The sequence below is a fragment of the Mercenaria mercenaria genome, chromosome 3, assembly GCF_021730395.1.
Source record: "Mercenaria mercenaria strain notata chromosome 3, MADL_Memer_1, whole genome shotgun sequence".
Taxonomy (NCBI): domain Eukaryota; kingdom Metazoa; phylum Mollusca; class Bivalvia; order Venerida; family Veneridae; genus Mercenaria; species Mercenaria mercenaria.
The window spans coordinates 78,841,182-78,860,042 of NC_069363.1; the positions used below are offsets into that span (position 1 = coordinate 78,841,182).

At 34.7% G+C, this 18,861-nt stretch overlaps 1 protein-coding gene across 3 annotated transcripts in view; it reads right to left on the reverse strand.

Annotated features, from left to right (window-relative positions):
* LOC123524233 (ATP-binding cassette sub-family C member 4-like) overlaps window positions 1-18,861 on the reverse strand; it is a 108,630-nt gene that overhangs the window by 9,008 nt on the left and 80,761 nt on the right. For all 3 annotated transcript variants that reach the window (XM_053539009.1, XM_045302285.2, XM_053539008.1), the window contains exons 16-25: window positions 18,717-18,819; window positions 17,199-17,374; window positions 14,610-14,887; window positions 13,781-13,860; window positions 12,312-12,462; window positions 7,482-7,712; window positions 6,267-6,367; window positions 5,219-5,404; window positions 4,929-5,084; window positions 1,669-1,758 (exon numbers count right to left, since the gene is read on the reverse strand). In XM_053539009.1, the coding sequence (XP_053394984.1) occupies window positions 1,669-1,758; window positions 4,929-5,084; window positions 5,219-5,404; window positions 6,267-6,367; window positions 7,482-7,712; window positions 12,312-12,462; window positions 13,781-13,860; window positions 14,610-14,887; window positions 17,199-17,374; window positions 18,717-18,819 (1,552 nt within the window). The remainder of the gene's footprint in view (window positions 1-1,668; window positions 1,759-4,928; window positions 5,085-5,218; window positions 5,405-6,266; window positions 6,368-7,481; window positions 7,713-12,311; window positions 12,463-13,780; window positions 13,861-14,609; window positions 14,888-17,198; window positions 17,375-18,716; window positions 18,820-18,861) is intronic.

The following is an 18,861-nucleotide window of genomic DNA, read 5'->3' on the forward strand; positions in this document are numbered from 1 at the left end:
TTTGTTATGACAAAATTTACACCAATAATTTCAACCAACTAAAATAATTGTGATTTAAAGCCACACCTACCCCCACACCCCTCAACAAAAAATCATTTTGACCTGATCAATGACAATTACCATTTGCTTTGAAGTAAAAGCACATTTCCATTTGCTGCTGACATACATGCCTAAAAAGGTCCGCGTTCTGGGTCGTCTTTTTTAAGTGAAACATGCATAAGAGTACGGGTTCGCGGGAATATTTGAGAAATGTCCTAAATATTCGAATTACCTTTACTCTCTCTAATTTCATCAGAACTAGCTACTATAATCAACTACATTTTTGCTGCCTACTTGGCTTAACCACGTTTCATATCATATGATGTTTTGTACAATATGTAGCAAATACATTTAGTCATATTTGATCCAGTGAATCGCATAATTATTATAGTGACTTGCTAGTAACAAATTAAAACTTGGACTTAATTGTTTTATAATGCTTTTGGGATAAAATGATGGATCGTTATTATTAATGGTGGACGAAGTAAGTGTGGCATATTGTGTTTAATTCCAAGATTCTGCAACTGCTCATCTTGATTAGTGAGAGATTTTTCAATCGCAGGAGATTACTAAATGTATCCATTCATGTGGCATTTGTTTTTAGTTTGGTGACAATACAGTTTCAGCAGTTTAGATAATGATTTTATACTAATATTGCAATCCATTTACATGTATATGGTGAAGCATTATTCGATAAAGTATAAATGTACTGGTATTGTTTCGACATATTCTAAACTCACAGCTACGTGCCCTCCGCCTTTGTCTTACACGAAAGAAATTATAAAACCCATAATTTCTACTTTGTACCAGGTTTACGTTTGTAGTGATATTGAAAAAGCTGACTTCTATCTATTTCACTCTAAAGCTGACAAAGAGGCATAGACCTCTTCTCGACATAGAAATTCGAAGGGAATAGTATCGTAATTTGTGGTTATAAGAAACATCGTTTTTAATGAAATATTCTGTGCATGCAAGAAGATGCATTTTCTTTTGGAAGCAGTTTAAGGACTAGTAGCTAAAAAAAAAAAGATACAAAAAGAAAACATATTGTTTATTTAATTAGTTTTAAATATGTATTCTACCAAACTATGTTAAGAACAAAAAATCTGACGGAAATCACTAAATAGAGTAATCGTGAAATCAGCGGGCCAGACGTTTTTTGGAAAATTTATGATAATTGCTTCTATATCTATGCGTAAGATAGAGTACGGGTTTTAGCTGCACCTCCTTGTCTGCTGTAAAATACGATAGGTAGAAGTTAAAATTTCAAAGAAGCAATGATACAAATGAAATAAATGAAATAAATTTCAAAGCTGAGGGATTTCACGGCATTGCTTTTACTGACTGAAAACAGGGTGCATATTTCTGTCAGGTGTTATAAAGATAATAGCAGGTGAATAAAGACTAATTACTTGTATACTTGCACAAAATTACAATCAAATTGTCTTGTCTAAGTGTATAGCTAAAATAACAATTTATGATAATAAATGTGTCAACTACTATGTTGATACTTCATTCATACAATAAAAGAAATACTTATCAAATCCAAACTGAAACAAATCCACAAATAATATCAATGATAAAATCAGACAATACATCAAATTATAAAATTAGAGTTAATATATTGACCTCATCCAGTGCGTTCCAAATTTCTCCATCTTCATAATCACCGAATCGATCTATATTTTTCCTCAGTGGTCCGGTAAACAACACCGGTTCCTGCAATTATTAAAGGTTCACTTCACGCTATCAAAAACCAAAACGCAAGAATTAGTATTATACAAGTCCGTACATAAACTGTCAACATAAGCTGAATGCTATAATTTTAAGTCGTGACTGTTTTAAATAAAAATCATCTAACCGTAACATGAAGATAATATGCGCACTCTCTTGAGAGTAAAACATCCGAATATCTGCCAGTGGTTGCTTAGAAATATTTCTGATTAGGATGGCGCTTAAATTTACTATGTTGAGTAATCAAAGGGTAATTACTCAATGGAAATCATCCAAACGGAACAAGAAGATAACATGCGCATCTCCTCTTGGAAGTGAAGCATCCTTCCTATTAAGTTTTAACCAGTGGTTGCTATAGGAATACTAGGGACAAGAAACGGTGCTATAGTATCATAATGTCGAATAATCAAAGGGCAATAATGCAGTGAAAAACCATTCGACTGGAACACGAATACAATATGTGCATCTCCTCTAAATAGTGAAGCATCCAATGAAGTGTGGCTATATTTCAACCCGTAGATCCGGAGAAAAGCTCAGGAAAAGAATTGCACTGGAGTGTACTATTGTTCAATACTCAAAGGGTTATAACTAGATGAAAAATCATCCTGCCGGAATACCGCATCTCCGCTTGATAGTGAAGCTTCTCATGAAGTTTCGCTAAATTTAGTTGCTGAGAAATACTCCGGACAAAAATTCGGGACAGATTTTACTTGTTCGTTGGGATTAAATTTCGTGGATTGACTCAACCACGAAATCCACGAAAATTAGTTCCCTACGAATATTAATGATTTCACAGTAAATGAGATCTTATCTTCAATAACGCGGGTATTGATGAAAAAAGCATACCTAAAACCGCAAAATAATAAGCGAAGAGAAACCCAATTCTGATATATACAAATAATAACAGAAGTAAAAACCGATATTTACATGAACAAATAATAAAGAAGAAAATCAATTCTAATATAAACATAATAAAAGAAGTAAAATTGATTCTAATATAGGCAAATAATTAGCGAAGTGAAAACCGATTCTAACAAAGAAGCCCGATTTTAACAAATTATAAAAGAAAAGAAAGTCGGTTCTAACATAGACAAAAGAAGTAAGTCTAAGTCTAATATATAAGTTTAAATCGATTCTGACATAGATTTGTTTGCTCTTGTTGGGTTTAACGTCGCACCGACACAATTTTAAGTCATTTGGCGACTTTCCAGCTTTGATGATGGAGGAAGACCCCCAGGTGTCCCTCCGTGCATTATGTCACCACGAGCGGGCACCTGGGTAGAACCATCGACCTTTCTTTAGCCAGCTGGATAGCTTCCTCACATGAAGAATTCAACGCCCCAAGTGAGGCTCGAACCCACATTGGTAAGGGGCAAGTGTTTCAAAGTCAGTGACCTTAACCACTCGGCCACAAAGGCCCCAATCCTGACAAAGATCAATAACAAATAAAAGGAAACCCGATTCTGACATAGATAAATAACATACAAAGTTGAAACCGATTCTGACATAGGCCAATAAAGGCGGAGCGAAAACCGAATCTGAAGAAGACAAATAATGAAAGAACGGAAAAAAGATTCTAACATAAAAATAAAAGAAATATAAACCGATTCTAAGATAAAGACAAAAGGCCCGAAACCCATTTTGACATAAATGTAAGTAATAAATATTTAAATTCACTTTACACTTGATTAGACATGTCCTTAAAAGTTAGGCTCTTGGTCCTCTGACTTCAAGTTGTTGAGTATATTGGTGTACTTATATCTCAGATTGGCCAATTTTATATATTTTACTTATTATAATATATCTGGGTTATTTTTGTTTGATTTAACGTCGCACCGACACAATTATAGGTCATATGGCGACATTCCAGCTTTAATGATGGAGGAAGACCCCAGGTGTTCCTCCGTGCATTATTTCATCACGAGTGGGCAGCTGGGTAGAACCACAGACCTTCCGTAAGCCAGGTGGATGGCTTTCTCACATGACGATTTCAACGCCCCGACTACGGCTCGAACCCACATCAGTGAGGGGCAAGTGATTTGAAGTCAGCGACCTTAACAACGCGACCACGGAGGCCCGTAATATATCTGGTATATTGTTACTAATATTAGAGCCTTTCTTAGCAGGAAATAATTTTATTTACTCTGTCTTCTCCAACTTGTTGAAAAAGGGTAAGTGCGCGGTTGGCATGTCCTAAACATATAGGTTACTGACCGTTCCGAAGTGGTGCCCCTATTTTTTTTTTTTTTTTTTTTTTGACCTGAACATATCTTATGTAGATTTTCTTGTTTGTTGTAGGTGTTTCTCTCCATATCCCCGTCCCTTTGCTGTTACGCCCCACTCTCATTTTACTATGAGTGAGGTTCGGTGCCCATCAGTTCTAACTGTGTTGTTTCTTTTTCTACTTGTCTGTTTTGTTCTGTTTGTGTGTGCGCGCGCGTGTGGGGGTGGGGGATGTTGGATCTTTAATGTCTACATTTAATTAATAATTTACTATAATGAATCATAATGCAAAGATGTAAAAACAAGTAAAGAGCCTTATTAATCCTCTTAACTAGAGCTATAGTTATTTTGGTAATGTGTGTAAGGTACATACTTTATGATTTCATATCTTTTAGTGTAAGATGTAGCTCTCTCGAAGACAACCATGTCTTCATTCAAATTTCAGAGTTTGTTGTTTTGTTTTTTTTTTTTTTTTGCATTTTTTAGTCACAACACCACATTTTTCGAGCTTTTAATGAAGAAAGATCCCGAAGTTTCCCTTTTAGGTCGGATACCTAGGTAGAACCACCGACCTTCCATAAGCCCAATGAAGCTTCCTCACATGAAGAAATATATACCCAACCCGAGGTTTTGAAATCATATCGATGAGGGACACGTGATTTGAAGTTGGTGACCGTAAACTTTTCGCCACGCAGGCCCGTCAATTTTCAGGAAAATGCCTTGCCAGTTAACTGCCTGAAGAAAAAAGGTGACACTATTCTCCTGCAATCTTCTTTGCGAAAACCAGGCAGACAAGAGCAACATTGTTGTATCCTGTGCACAAAGGTATACTACTTTGAGCTGTATGCTACTACGAACTTATAGAAAGATCGATATATATATTTTCTCTTTTGAGCAGACGTGCAATATTTTAGATTTTAGATGCTACGTACCTGCAGAATGATAGAAATACTTTTTCGCAGATCATGAACTCCAATTTCCTGTATGTTCACGTTGTCGATCATGATACTGCCAGTGGGTTCCACCAAGCGAAACAGCATCGTAACCAATGAGCTTTTACCTGCTCCCGTTCTTCCAACAATGCCAACCTTAGGTAAGTATAAATTATAGTACAGTGTCATTTCATTCGTATTTGTTTCATGTTAGATCCTGGATATCACTAATCATGTAATAGTTGATAAAAGGAACATGTAAAGCAAAGGTAAAAAGGATAAATACTCGCCTTTTCTCTATCTCTGATTGTGAAGGATAAGTCCTTCAGAACGTTCGGTAATTCACTTGAATATCGCAGACTTACTCCTTGCACGGTTATCTCGCCAGTCTTAGGCCATTTAGGTGGAGGAGCTGAACCTTCAGTTGGCTCCGGTAAAAGTTTTTTGTATTCTAGGATTCTTTCAACCGCTATCATCTGAAATTAGAAAACCTTTTTTCTTTGCTTAAGTTTTATTTTTAAAAAAATCTTGTTACGGTGGTAGCCTTTTTTGACCTTGACTATTTAACCTGAAGTTTATTTTGAAAAGGAAGAGCTCCGCAAAGCGGTCAGAGGAGGAGTCAGTAAGTTTTAGGGAAAAAAAATAAATCGGGATTTTGGTTGTAGGGGTTATGTGGCGGTGAATGGGACTTGAGCTTTTTCATGCGGCGGTGGTGACGAAATACAAAGACCTTCCTACATGCCAAGTGTTCAGTCAATGCCTTGAATGATTATCGAGCAAAGCTGCAGATACGAAATATGAAGGACGAACGGAAAAACGCACGCGCCATCACATAATACGTCAATGGATTTTTTCTAAAACTGAAGTATATTATATGACTAGAATTAAGAAATCTTAAATGTGTGGTTCTACTCAAGCAGGTATCCGCCCATGCCTGGCACTATGAAAAGGTGGAAGGTCGCCATATCAATTATAATTGTGTTCGTGTGATGCTGAACTCAACGAAATCAAATCAAATACGTTAGGCAAAAGCATGTCAATTTCGTTGTATAGCCAAGTCTGACTCACTTATTTACATGAAGAACAGAAGAGATAAAACATATTAACCTATTTTGTACTTAATATTTGGCTCTGGGAGGTTTAAACTTTCAGTATAAAAAACTGTGGTAAATACACTTCTCTCTCGAAATTACAAAGTAATTACAAGTGTCCGTTTTGAATTTTGGAAAGAAATCAACAAATATCTAATGTATAGCCTAATCCTGTAAATTTTATAAACACAAATCAGGTTATGGCTTAAATCATGGCTTAAAGGAACCATAATCAAAAAAATTGTACCTGATTCTCAACTTCTGCACTTTGTCTTACACACCATTGAAACAGAGCCATTAATGACATTGTATATGTGATAGATAGGCCAACCAAACCAGCGTTTAGTCCTGAAAAAATAAAAACATCATTATTTTTAATCGGACAGGTAATTTCTACAATAAGCTTAAGTGATAAGATCTAGAAGGTTCTTTGGAAGCATACAATGCAACTCAGATTCTGTTTGTTGAGTATGTTCATGAGATGTAATGGGAAGTGCAACATCCCTCACGCAAAGTAGCACCGGCTTAAGCGGAATTCTATTGAATGTACTCCATGATCCCAAAGGACCAGAAAATATACCAACACGGAATCCAATTACGTGGAGACATTTTACGGCATCCAAAAGTCACTTAAAGATTGCTGTGGGATATTAAATAAAATATAGGAGAAGATTCTTTTGAATTATAGAATACAACCAAGCAAAATAAAACAAATATCTTGTGAATCTACAAATACCGCGACATATGTCAACTCTCTTTCCTTTTTATGCGGTTTTTAACTACAGTCAAACCTCTGTTAAAGACCACCTCTAAACAGTGACAACCAGGCTCTAACGACCACATGTTTTGTTTCCCAATTTAACATTTACAGTGTATTTTAACCTGTGAGTAAAGTCCACCTCCAAATAAATACCATATTTTGGCTCACCTAAGAGTGGTCTGTATAGCAAAAATAATATTGCAATATATCCAGAAGTGCGCGAAAATCGTGTCGCGAAACCTAAAAATATTCATGTCGATATAGAAATGTTGGTTAATATTTATATTGTGCACACATCAGGTACATGTAGATGCAAAAGCTGTGGTTTCATGTAAAATGAAAAAAAGCCTTCATTTATTATATCAAAGGAAAAGGCACAACAATAAAGCAACAGTCGACATTCGACGAAAGAACATAAAAGCATGTAAGACAAAAAATATGAAAACAAGGTTCGAAGTTACAAATAACTTGATCATGGTAAGGCTGTTTTCTCCAAACTCATTATAACTTCTGAACTGATATTAACTGTTGCTTTACCTACATGATAAAATTATTATAAGGCACATATGTTTCTCATCCTAATTGTCACCAGACATATGTTTTCATCATCTTATATGGAAATGATTTCTTGGATCATATATAGCGTTTGTGAACGTGTGGTAGAAAAGGATAACATAAATGCATCATATAACGAAAACTTACTATCAGCCGTTAAAACACATGAAAATGAAACTGCATTGACGAATAAGGCACACAGTAGGTCGAGTCTGACGGCAAACCAACGTGCTGACGTTAGAGACATAATTGTAGTCTGTGTGTGCAAGTTCTGAAGATAGTCGTATTTTTCTATCATCTTCTTCTGCACACCGAATGCTCGAATTGTGCAAATTCCCTCTTGCGTAACCGCTACATGGCCGCTCACTGGACTTAGCGCTAAATGTAATGTAAAAATAAAATGCTGTTATGATATTTAGACGTTTAACCTTTTATCGGCGTTAACTGAAATTAAACTATAATTCTATATTAACTGTATTTTTTGACATTTTTTACGAAATGGATACAAGAAAAATATTGCTTTTCGCAGGGAGCAGATTTTCACGTTTATAATGGTACAATATTCTTTAGAAAAGCCGTGTTACCTTAGAAAACTTCAAATAAGAAGAAATAAAAACTTAAGGAGATATAAAACCTATATAACAGTAATACGATTTTGAACGATTCCATATATTCATGTGGCCCGCCCGCTTAGCTCAGTAGGTAAGAGCGTTGGTCTACGGATCGCGGGGTCGTGAGTTCGATCCTCGGGCGGGGCGTATGTTCTCTGTGACTATTTGATAAACGACATTGTGTCTGAAATCATTAGTCCTCCACCTCTGATTGATGTGGGGAAGTTGGCAGTTACTTGCGGAGAACAGGTTTGTACTGGTACAGAATCCAGGAAAACTGGTTAGGTTAACTGCCCGCCGTTACATGACTGAAATACTGTTGAAAAATGGCGTTAAACCCAAAACAAACAAACAAACAAATATATTAATGTAATAATTGCACATCTTAATACAGTTTTCTTAAGGGTTGTCACTCGTATAAATTTAAGTAACAGCTCAGGGTTGGTCTGAGTACTTCGATACTCGAGTATTATGAGTACAATTGTCATTTTTCATGGTACTTGCCAATACTCAATATTGATGAAAAAATATTGGTACTCGTACTCATGACTACTGAGCACCTTTCTAAAATACTCAGTACTTAGGAGCTTTTGTTCAGTGCTCACAAATATTTGTTTTAGCTTTGAAAAGTACTACTACTAATAATAATAATATGACATACATTGTATTTCAAAAAGATTTTGTGAAATATTTCATTCTCACATAAATCAGTGTCATTATTACTGTTTTCCTACAATAAATTAACGTCTTTTCAACTATATTGTATCATATAAAGAGTGAATAAACAACAGTCATGGCATTCACATGCACAGATTAACAGATTATCTTTTATGCTGAGATTGAACACCTGTCAAACAACAATCACATTTAAATCACAGGTTCAGAACTATAAAAGCAGCCTTGTACTGATTGTCATATACTAGATTTTGGAAAATGTCAAAATAATCAGTATACCAACCTTTTAACATACAGGTTGATATCCTTGGTTATTTGAAGTAATTGTTTGAAATTCTTTGGAGTTGCCGAACAGTCTGCCTATACATGTTACTATCCGACGTCAGGACAAAAATCGAGATCACAAAGTACAATAGCTAACTTTTGAAAGTTCTCAAGGATACAATAAAAAGTGTTTTAAGACGGAATCAAGAACCGGAACATTTGAAACTTGTGAGAGTAGGACAAAACCCGCTTCTCTATTTAACCCTGTTGACAAGATCCGCCTTTCAGTTTTGTTAATTTTAAAACAGGAACGTAAGAATTTAAACTAAAATCAACGGAAGTTTAGAAGTAACGATTTTTGAAGAAACAGATGATGTGAAAAATGTGATATAATTGAAGGAAATAAATTTTGTTAAATTGCACTGGTGTAAGAAATTATCAGAAAAAATTGAGCAACTACGATCATTTAAGAGTAAATGGTGTAGAACTTAGCAACGAAAAAGTATATGCTCGTGACCATTTTAGTTTGATAAGAAAGTCACTGGTAAATGTGAATCTATACTGCAGTCCTCATAAAGTACTCATGAGTACCTGGAGTACTACTCAAGTATTACTCGCGTATTTTAGCAAAATCAGTACTAAGAACTCACTACCAAGTTGCCCAGTACTCGAGTATTACACTCAGAACTCGACCCAACCCAATTACGGTTATGACACTTGCCTTATTTTCTGCCAGATATTAATAAAATGAACAAGAAAAGGTTTCATTACGTATATCTAGATCCTTAATTTTATCTCTACATTTAAATTTTGAATTTTGATTTCACTTTTAAAGGGCTAGACATTTATTCATATTTTGAAAAGAATTTCCCTTTCAAACTTCCATTTAAATGTTTTATGGGTATTTCAAACTGAAGTAACAAGGTTTTCTTTTAAATCAGTTAATATCTTCAGAATTAATTCATTTTCAATATATCGTGTTTTCGCTAACAAGAGACACAAATCGAGGAAGTATTAAATTTGTGCTACGCATATAAATTTCAAAGCAGTTATTTTGAAAATCATTTCTATCAATTCTTGATGTGTATGTTAAATAGTTATATCTTTGTTCGCCGGTAACTTGCAACAGGAGCAGTTAGTGGCCTACTTTTATCACCTACTATTGAATTTGTAATTTAAGTATTTTAGCAAACTGCCAGTAGTAAACGGATATGACGTAATTCTAACGATAGTTCCAATAGTGGGTGAGCGTTGTAACTCTAGTTTCAAAATGGTAGGGAGAGGTTAAAAAAGGTTGAAGGGGTTGTAGAATTACAACATTTTCATTGTTTTATTTTAATTCTTTTTGTTCATTACTGTCCTAAAGATAGATTGAACACATGGAATGTTGAGTAGTGCGTCTGGATGGCAAAGTGGCCTGTTAAATTGCGAAACAAGTCAGAAAAGTTTCTTCGGGCACCGCCATATTTTGTATAACTACTTTTTCACCTCCATCATTAGACAGCATTACTGTAGTAGCGGCTGAAGTACGTTCGGCCATGCGTATGTGAAGAAACATTTCCTGTTTCTCATTGTACTATACGATAGGCGTATAACCTAGGCCAGTAAAACATACATGCACTTCACATGCTGAGATGGCCTGTCGGAGGCGACTGTGAGTATAATTGTTCAGCCAAACATTTTTACGGGGATGCCAAGGGTGTAGGGTCATATAGGTTTGTCGTTGTCTGTATGCTTATCCGTCCGTCTTTTATTAATGTCGAACATATAATAAAAAGTACTTGAACTAGAGTCATTCCAACCTCATGGAATTATTAATTAGCATGTAAAGTTGTGCACCTGCGATTATGTTTGGAATTTCATACAGCGGTTTCGTTTGGGATTGATCTCAGCCAGCCAAAAAGGATGACTACCCGCTCGCTTAGCTCAATAGGCAGAGCGCAGATCTACGGATCTCGGAGCCATGAGTTCGATCCTCGGGCGGGGCGTATGTTCTCTGTGACGATTTGATAGAAGACATTGTGTCTGAAATCATTCGTCCTCCACCTCTGATTCATGTGGGGAAGTTGGCAGTAACATGCGGAGAGTTGCAGAACCCAGGAACACTCGTTAGGTTAACTGCCCGCCGTTACATAACTGAAATACTGTTGAAAGACGGCGTAAAACCCAAAACAAACAAACAAAAAAAAAAGAGTACCCAATGATTTTGATAAATTTGAACAATATTAGAAGAGGGTCACCTAACGATCAATTATTCTACAGCTGAACAATCATTTTCTGACGAGAAGATTTTTAAAATTTCCACTGTATTTATACTGAGAAAAGTGACCACGCCTCCTAGTAGCCATATTTTATGACAAATCGTAAAAAATTGTACAATCTTTGCAGACGGTCACCCAAGGAACATATCTATGAAAGTATTTGATATTGGTGCAGTGGTTTTAGACATGTCGTTTGAAAATTTTTATATTGTTTGCTCTGGTGGCCTCTATGCGTTACCTTGCGGAACGTTTTGGAGAACTTTGAAAAAGAGTACCGTCAAAGGAACATTCAATTTCTATCAATTTCTTACTAGAAAATCTTGTCATTCTCCCTTACGCTTTACTTTATTATCATTTTGTATTGATTACTCATTGTTAACTGTAAAGATTGGCCTAGTTTTGAGACATCATGCATGTGAATAACTTATTTATATTCTATGGGTTTCCAGAGTGTTTACCACAATATTGATAAACTGGGTGTTACAAATATTTTTAAAGTCTGGATTGTTTCTGGGTTTTCCAGAATCTTCTTTTTATTCTTTGTGATACATGAAAGTTCTGAAACCTTCCATGATGCTTTAAATAGGAAGCTGTCTGATGACAGGGTAGAACCTACAGTAAGATCTTATTGAAAAACTGTTCTGTATTTCTTAACAACAAATTATGGCCAGTTTGGACATGTAACATTTAAAGGATTACATTAACATTGTGGATTTAAAAAAAAAATATTTTAAGGAGAGGATTTATAATCTTAGAACAAACTAAATTCAATTTGGATTTCTGAAAAAATGGAATTAATACTGTTTGGACTTTTATTTTACCAGGACAGGATTTGACCTATTCTTACATATTAGATTGGGCTTTACGGCTAATTAACTTTTAAAGTATATGAATTGGTACTTTTATAAAAAGCAAATGCTTATTTTTAATAGTTGCTGGTTTGTTTTTCTTTAACTTATAGAATTATAAGTAACAAGCAATTGTTACCCTTAGACGTAACAATATCGTTCGAAGAAAATATTGACGGACGTACGAGGGATGGATGTTGGACGGGCGGACGTAATGGCAAACTGTTGGTAATCTCAAATGCTTCGATTGACCATTTTAAAGTTAAACCGACGAATTTACTTAAAAGTCTTTTAAGTAATCACTCAATTTGTTCTTACTCGTGCTTTGCAGTCGCCGAATATGGTTAGCTGTTTTGACATAATACCTTCTCAGAAGCACAAACACAACTGTAAGGGGAAGTAAAGCAATGTACACCCATGGCACAGCCATTCCTGCAACTATTATTACACCAAGGACAATCAACGCACACTGAAACAAAAGAACAGTCTCTGTAACAGTTCGATAATCTTTATGACAAACTATAAGTTTGATACACACTAAAAATGTACATCTTTGTGTAATGATGCTTAGGAAGCATGGAACGCTATCAACGAAAATAATAGCAAAATAGAACAGGTGGAAACTCCACAGGTCGCTGAACACGACAAAAACGAAAATGTTGCAGGCTCGGTTTGATTGAGCCTGTTCATGGACGGGAGTGCAAATGCATGCTACCGTCCACGCCCTCTAGCCCCGGGTTAAGCAAAACTCAAGATTTACACATGCTACAAGTACAAAATCAATTTAGAAACATCCGCAGATGTATTCATACAGCGGTGGACATGGTACCTTCGATAATACACTAGCGTGTAATTCCATGAAAATCGGCGTATGGTCCCCAGTTAAAATAATGGGTATGCCCTGAACGAGAAAACAATGGGCAGAACTAAACAAACTGGAATTTAGAAAGGGGATCTGAGGCTACGGAGCCTGCATATCACAGGAACTGCCAAAAGACAAAATTAAAAAGCAGGCACCATATCCAAGGGGTGATTATACATTACCCAAAGCTATGAAAGCGGGAGTATTGGAACCACCCAGGCCGAAATGTTCAAGCTGATAAACGAAAAAGTACCAATAACACGACATAAAAGTTGTGCTGAACCATCTGAGATGATCGAAATACAATGTATAACAGCCCTGATAAGTCGGGTTGACTGAACCAGTTCATAACAGGTAATAAGATATGCAAACTGCTCTAGGCCACCTAGCACCAGACGTTTTTAAAAAAATGAGACACGTTCACAATTTCCATATTTGTCTCTCATATTTATCCTTTCATTTTCTTTTTATATCATCTTCATTAGAAGATATGTCTTGGTTAAAAGAGTTCCGTGATATCGGGAATAAGGGATGTTGCACATTTCATAAACTTTCGTGAACATACCTATTTAAACCGAGTCTGAAATTGTTTTTCTTTCTTTTGTTCTATGCTTCTAAAGGATATTCTTACAAGTTTTATAAGATAGAAAAGTCGACGCTTTCTGCAGGCAGTTCTTTTCTTGGACATACCAGAGACATGAGAAACGGACCTCTAGCGTCTCCGAAAATGACAGAAAAAATACGATTTTTGAGAAGCTGCAAAATACAACGACAAAGATCGAATAGGTACAGCCACGTTCAGAGAACGAACCTCCCCAAAAATATTAACCCTACGTTCGCATCAATTTACACTCCTTATATTCAATTCAAGTCGCACCTTTTCACGCAAGAATTCAATTTTTATCTATAAATAACTTAAAATTACCTGCAGAAATTCGAAGAATGTTTTCGGTAAGGAATCGTCAAGCTGTCTTATATCTTTCGAAAATCTGTTCAAAATTCTTCCTGTAAAACAAACAAAGAATTATCGTGCATGTACGAGTGTTCATGGCAGGTAAGATTTCTTTAATGCAAATGTGTAAATAATTACAAGTGTAGCATTTTGTTAACTTTGTTTCTGTTGGTTATTTTGATAAACCCATTGAACGATCAATGTTTAAGGTATACTAGATCAAATAAAAAATATAGTATATAGATCTAATAAACATAAACTTAAGAAAGTTCTAGGAATTAAGTTTAATACAGTACGCATTTACTACATGTATAGCCTAACACATTATAAATTTGTCCTACCATTAAAAATAAACGTTTTTTCAGGTGACTTTACTGCATGACATTTAGTTATGAATGTAGCTCTACGTACACTGTTATTTTTTCTATTTAGCCAAGTTAGATACATTTTATTAGGGTTTCTCAAACAAATATCTAAAGATAAAATATTTTCTTGGGCAGCGGGTAATTTTAAAGAAAATGAACTATTGATATTTGACACGAAAAGCAAAATTGACTCAAAGCTATATGTTTGTTGCATGTAGCCATTTTACAGTGATACGTCGATGTAACACTATAAACTTTGTCTGATGGAGACGGTCAGTATGAACAGATTGAAACAGTCGGCTAGAAAAATATTGCAAGCCTGTCGACTCTATTTCAAAAATTGCTTGATCGCGTGCTAGATAATTACACATACCAAAATAAAGGTATTTACATAACGATAGGCTGTTATATGGCTTCATCTACTTAAATTAACTGACCTGTGGCCTGATTGGCATCAAAAAATCCTATCCGAGTTCTCAGCACACTATCAAACATCGAGTTATGAAGATTTTGTGATGCATCTAACGCCACTTTAAAGAACATAAGTGCCCGCAATAATCCAAAAATGAAAACACCGCCGGTGATTACACTGAATATGGCTATATTGAATTGCGTATCTACTCTCGGTATCATGACATGTGTTTTGTTGACACCATTTAATGACAAGTCTGCGTCCCTAGCCATAGCAGCATATTTATCCTCCTCTTGGTTTGTCCTATAATGAAACAAAACGCTGTCCTTCAAATGAAATTTAGTTCCAATATAAACACTCTCTACATTGATTCTTCAATGAATTTTATTCTTAAAGGCAAAGGAAATCTCCTATATAAGTGCCCCCCCCCCCCCCCCCCCCCAAATACCAGACTTTTTAATCCCCAATATACAAGATCCTGTCTGGTCCAGTCTGATAAGGGTCCATAAAACCCCTGTAGACTTGACATGTAGCCTAATTATTGTCAGAGAATCATAAATTTTATTGCCTACAGATAAATTGGTTATTTCCTGTGTTTTGCATTTTATTAATTGAAATGCTGTTGTTTTTTTTTTTAGTGTTTTCTCAGCATGTACACAAAATCATTTTAATTGATAAGATACTAATTTTGATTGCTCAGTCATGTTGAGTAATGTCCTGGCCAATTAAATTATAACTCTTATAGCAAAGCATTTCTCACTATAAAATAATTATTCAAAACTTAATAAGAGAAATTACAAGTTTGTTTATTCAATGATTATGATCTTTTTATCAAAAGTAACAAAATAAAAACGAAAATAAAAGATAATTGCTGGATTTTATTAGAAATTAAAGAAGCGTTCAGTTGCATTTTTAATAGATAAAGAAGGTATATAGACAGAAGGATGTTATATATTAAAAATGCTTAATTCTTCTTGTGTTGTCTAAATAATGTTAACTTTCTTTAATGTATAATAAAATCCAGCAATAAAGATATATCATTGTTCAAAACACACAATAATTTATTACTTCTAAAAGCTATGTGCCTGAATGCATTTTTTTTATATTTTTGATAACAGCAATAATGAGATGTATAGTTAAAAAACTTACTTTATTGAAAATATGATAAAACACTGTTGTATCTTATCACTTTGTTTATTTAGCCCTAATTCAATCAAGCTTTCTAAACTCGTTATAAAGGTGAGAACTGATTTGCTATAAAGGTGAGAAATATCACCTGCAATTTATGTACTGCACAGTAGCTATACAGTAGCTTATTATGATAAACAGAAGCAAGTCTACCAATAGTCCTGACTTGTGTATTGGCCCTTATCGCCAATACGCAGACCTTATCATCTCCATAGGCCACATACCAGGCATACCAGAATCAGTGTCTTTAACAAACTTAGATTGCTCATAATGTTCATAATACATGACAATTACTTTTCAATAGTGACTGGAGGATATCAACGAACTATACTTTCGCGAGAATATTTCTAAATTAAGAAAAAGTTCGTTAGCTAGAATATTCACGATTTATTACTTACTTTATTATATAAATTCTGTTAAAACTAAAGCTTGTATTCCACAAAAACTATCCGTATTTCACCTTTTGTATTGTATGTTGCCGGACTTCTTTCATTCAATATGCATGAACTGACAGGTGGAGGTATATAATAAAAGGATCATTACAACAGTAGCTAGATCTGGGATTTTGTATTCTCATGGACTTTGCAAGGTCGAATCACACTCGGTGCGCAAGTGCCTCACGGGACCGGATCTAGCAAAATCCACTCGAGCAAAATACAGCATCCCAGATCGAGCTACTATTGTAATAACCCTACTTAATGGCCATCGCTTAAAGTATACAGGAAAGTATAAACAAAATCAACACTTTTGCCAATATTTCTTTTCGTGAATTCAAATAGCGAAAATAGGGAGATAAATCTGTGGTGTAAATTTCTGACTTTAAGGTATTTCATTTCATTCGTCATAGCAAAGATTTCAAGTTGTGAAGATGTTTTCCTGGTCTCAAAAGTTACTGCGCCTGTAAAATTTGGAAACGTAAAAAATTGCATTTGCATATCTGTTGTGGCAGATAATTGAAAAGGCATATTTCAAGATATTGAAACATCTGTTACCTAGCTCTCAGAAGATCCAAGATGCAAACTGTCAATAAATAAGTAAGTAAGGTTTCTAAACTTTTACAGATGTTAAGAACATTCGATGCGTTGTTATAATTATCATGCGTATGAAAGTAAGAAAATATATTTGTCATTTCTGTCAAAACTGATTTTGCATATCTGTTGTGGCAGATATTTGAAAAGCAAATTTCAAGATATTGAAACTTCTGTTACCTAAATCTCAGAAGATCCAAGGTGCAAACTGTCAATAAATAACTAAATAATGTTTCATAAGTGTTACAGATGTTAATAACATTCGATGCGTTGTTATAATTATCATGCGTATTAAAGTAAGAAAATATATTTGTCATTTCTGTCGATAAGAAATTAAAAGTTCATTTGAACGTGAAATCTTTTGAATATATGTCAGAAGAGCAAAATATTTTACTCACCAATAAGAAAGCCACCAGTCACAAAAGATATAGCTTCCTTGCGTTGCTAAAAATGCAATTGTCATGATTATTATTGGAAATAATCCAGCCCCAGCTTTAAAATAGTGGCTATATGTAGTCGCTTTTACTGTTTTTTCACGCCTTTCTTCTTCCAACGGTACCTGGACAGGTTCAGGCTGAAAATAAAATGTAAAATTGTGTTTTTGTTTTATAAATATATCGGATAGACAAAGGTACAGAAAATACTCAAGTTCAAGGATATATCTTTGGACGTCTTTGTCTCTTTCTACTAAGGATATTAAATCAATACATGGGCCTCCAACCAAACAGGTTAATGTTACCGATTTAATTTTGTAGTCCAGTTACTTACTGACCTGTGAAAGAGAGATCCGATCCCTAACAACATCCTCATCATTATCAACAACAAAAACAACAATATTTTTATAGCTGATAAGCATTATAATGCCTCTTGCTACATTACAAATTATAGTGCAGAGATATACATGTAATAAAGTGAGAGAAACTTTAAATAACGGCAAGTTTTGTAAATCGGTTCAAGCTATAATGTGATAAAAGAAGTAATTTAAACTGTGAACACTAACACCAGATTTGAATATACATACTAGTTTTCAATATTCTGTCTGAAAAGGTGCCTTAGATAAATGTACTTAGATAGATAAAAAATTTATCTACAGAAGCATGACCTCAGGAATAACTTTCTAATGTCTTTATAAATCCGAAATACTTATAAAAAATGATACTCTCTATAAAATTTGAACTACACTATTGTTCTGTCTTCCTTGTGTATACTATTATAACGATCTCTTTAAAATGCGAGTTTATGTTAGGAAATCCTAAATTTTGAAAGAGCTATTTTATGCTTCTTTATTCTGTAGAAAATCTAAATTAGATTTAATAAATATTTAAAACGAAAGTAAGAATCAAGCCAGTGAAAGTTGTATATGTTGCTATACCATGTCTGTGTAAATTGCCATTTTTAATTACATGAAAGTTTTCTTACACAGTTTGACTTGATCTGTCCACTTTTTGCTATTATTGAAATTATTAATGGTATGTCTGCGACCGTTTTAACATTAGAGGCATTTTCTCCATTAAACTGTTTTCATCAGAGTTCAATATTTCAACCAGTATTATATAATGTGTACTTTTTGTATTACAATAAATGGAAATATTCCAAACACAGACCTGACTTTTTTATGCATAGACGCTTTCGTAAGAATTTGGTATGAAGTATTTCTATGAAGTACCTTCATCAAATCCTACCATATGCTTCTTTCTTATTTCAATGACTGAGGATGGCCACATATTATTTCAGCCCGGTCCGGCCCTTTTGTTATAACACAAACAGTTGTCTAAATGATTTTCGCACAAAATGATGAAACAACCTTACACATTTCAAAAAGTGGCAAAAAGCAAATACAGCCGACATTAAAGGACCTATTATGGTTCTTCAGTAAACATTTTTATTCGCCACTGTATTAATACTAGTTTGCCTACCTTGAAGTCTGGACTGATCGAAGTAAGAGACAGCTTAGATCTACGAATTATTTCAGAATCTGGCAAATCTTCTTCGTGCCTATCATGTTGTCTGCGGGATCCACTGTGGGACGAAAACGTTTAAAAATACATATTATTTTCATGC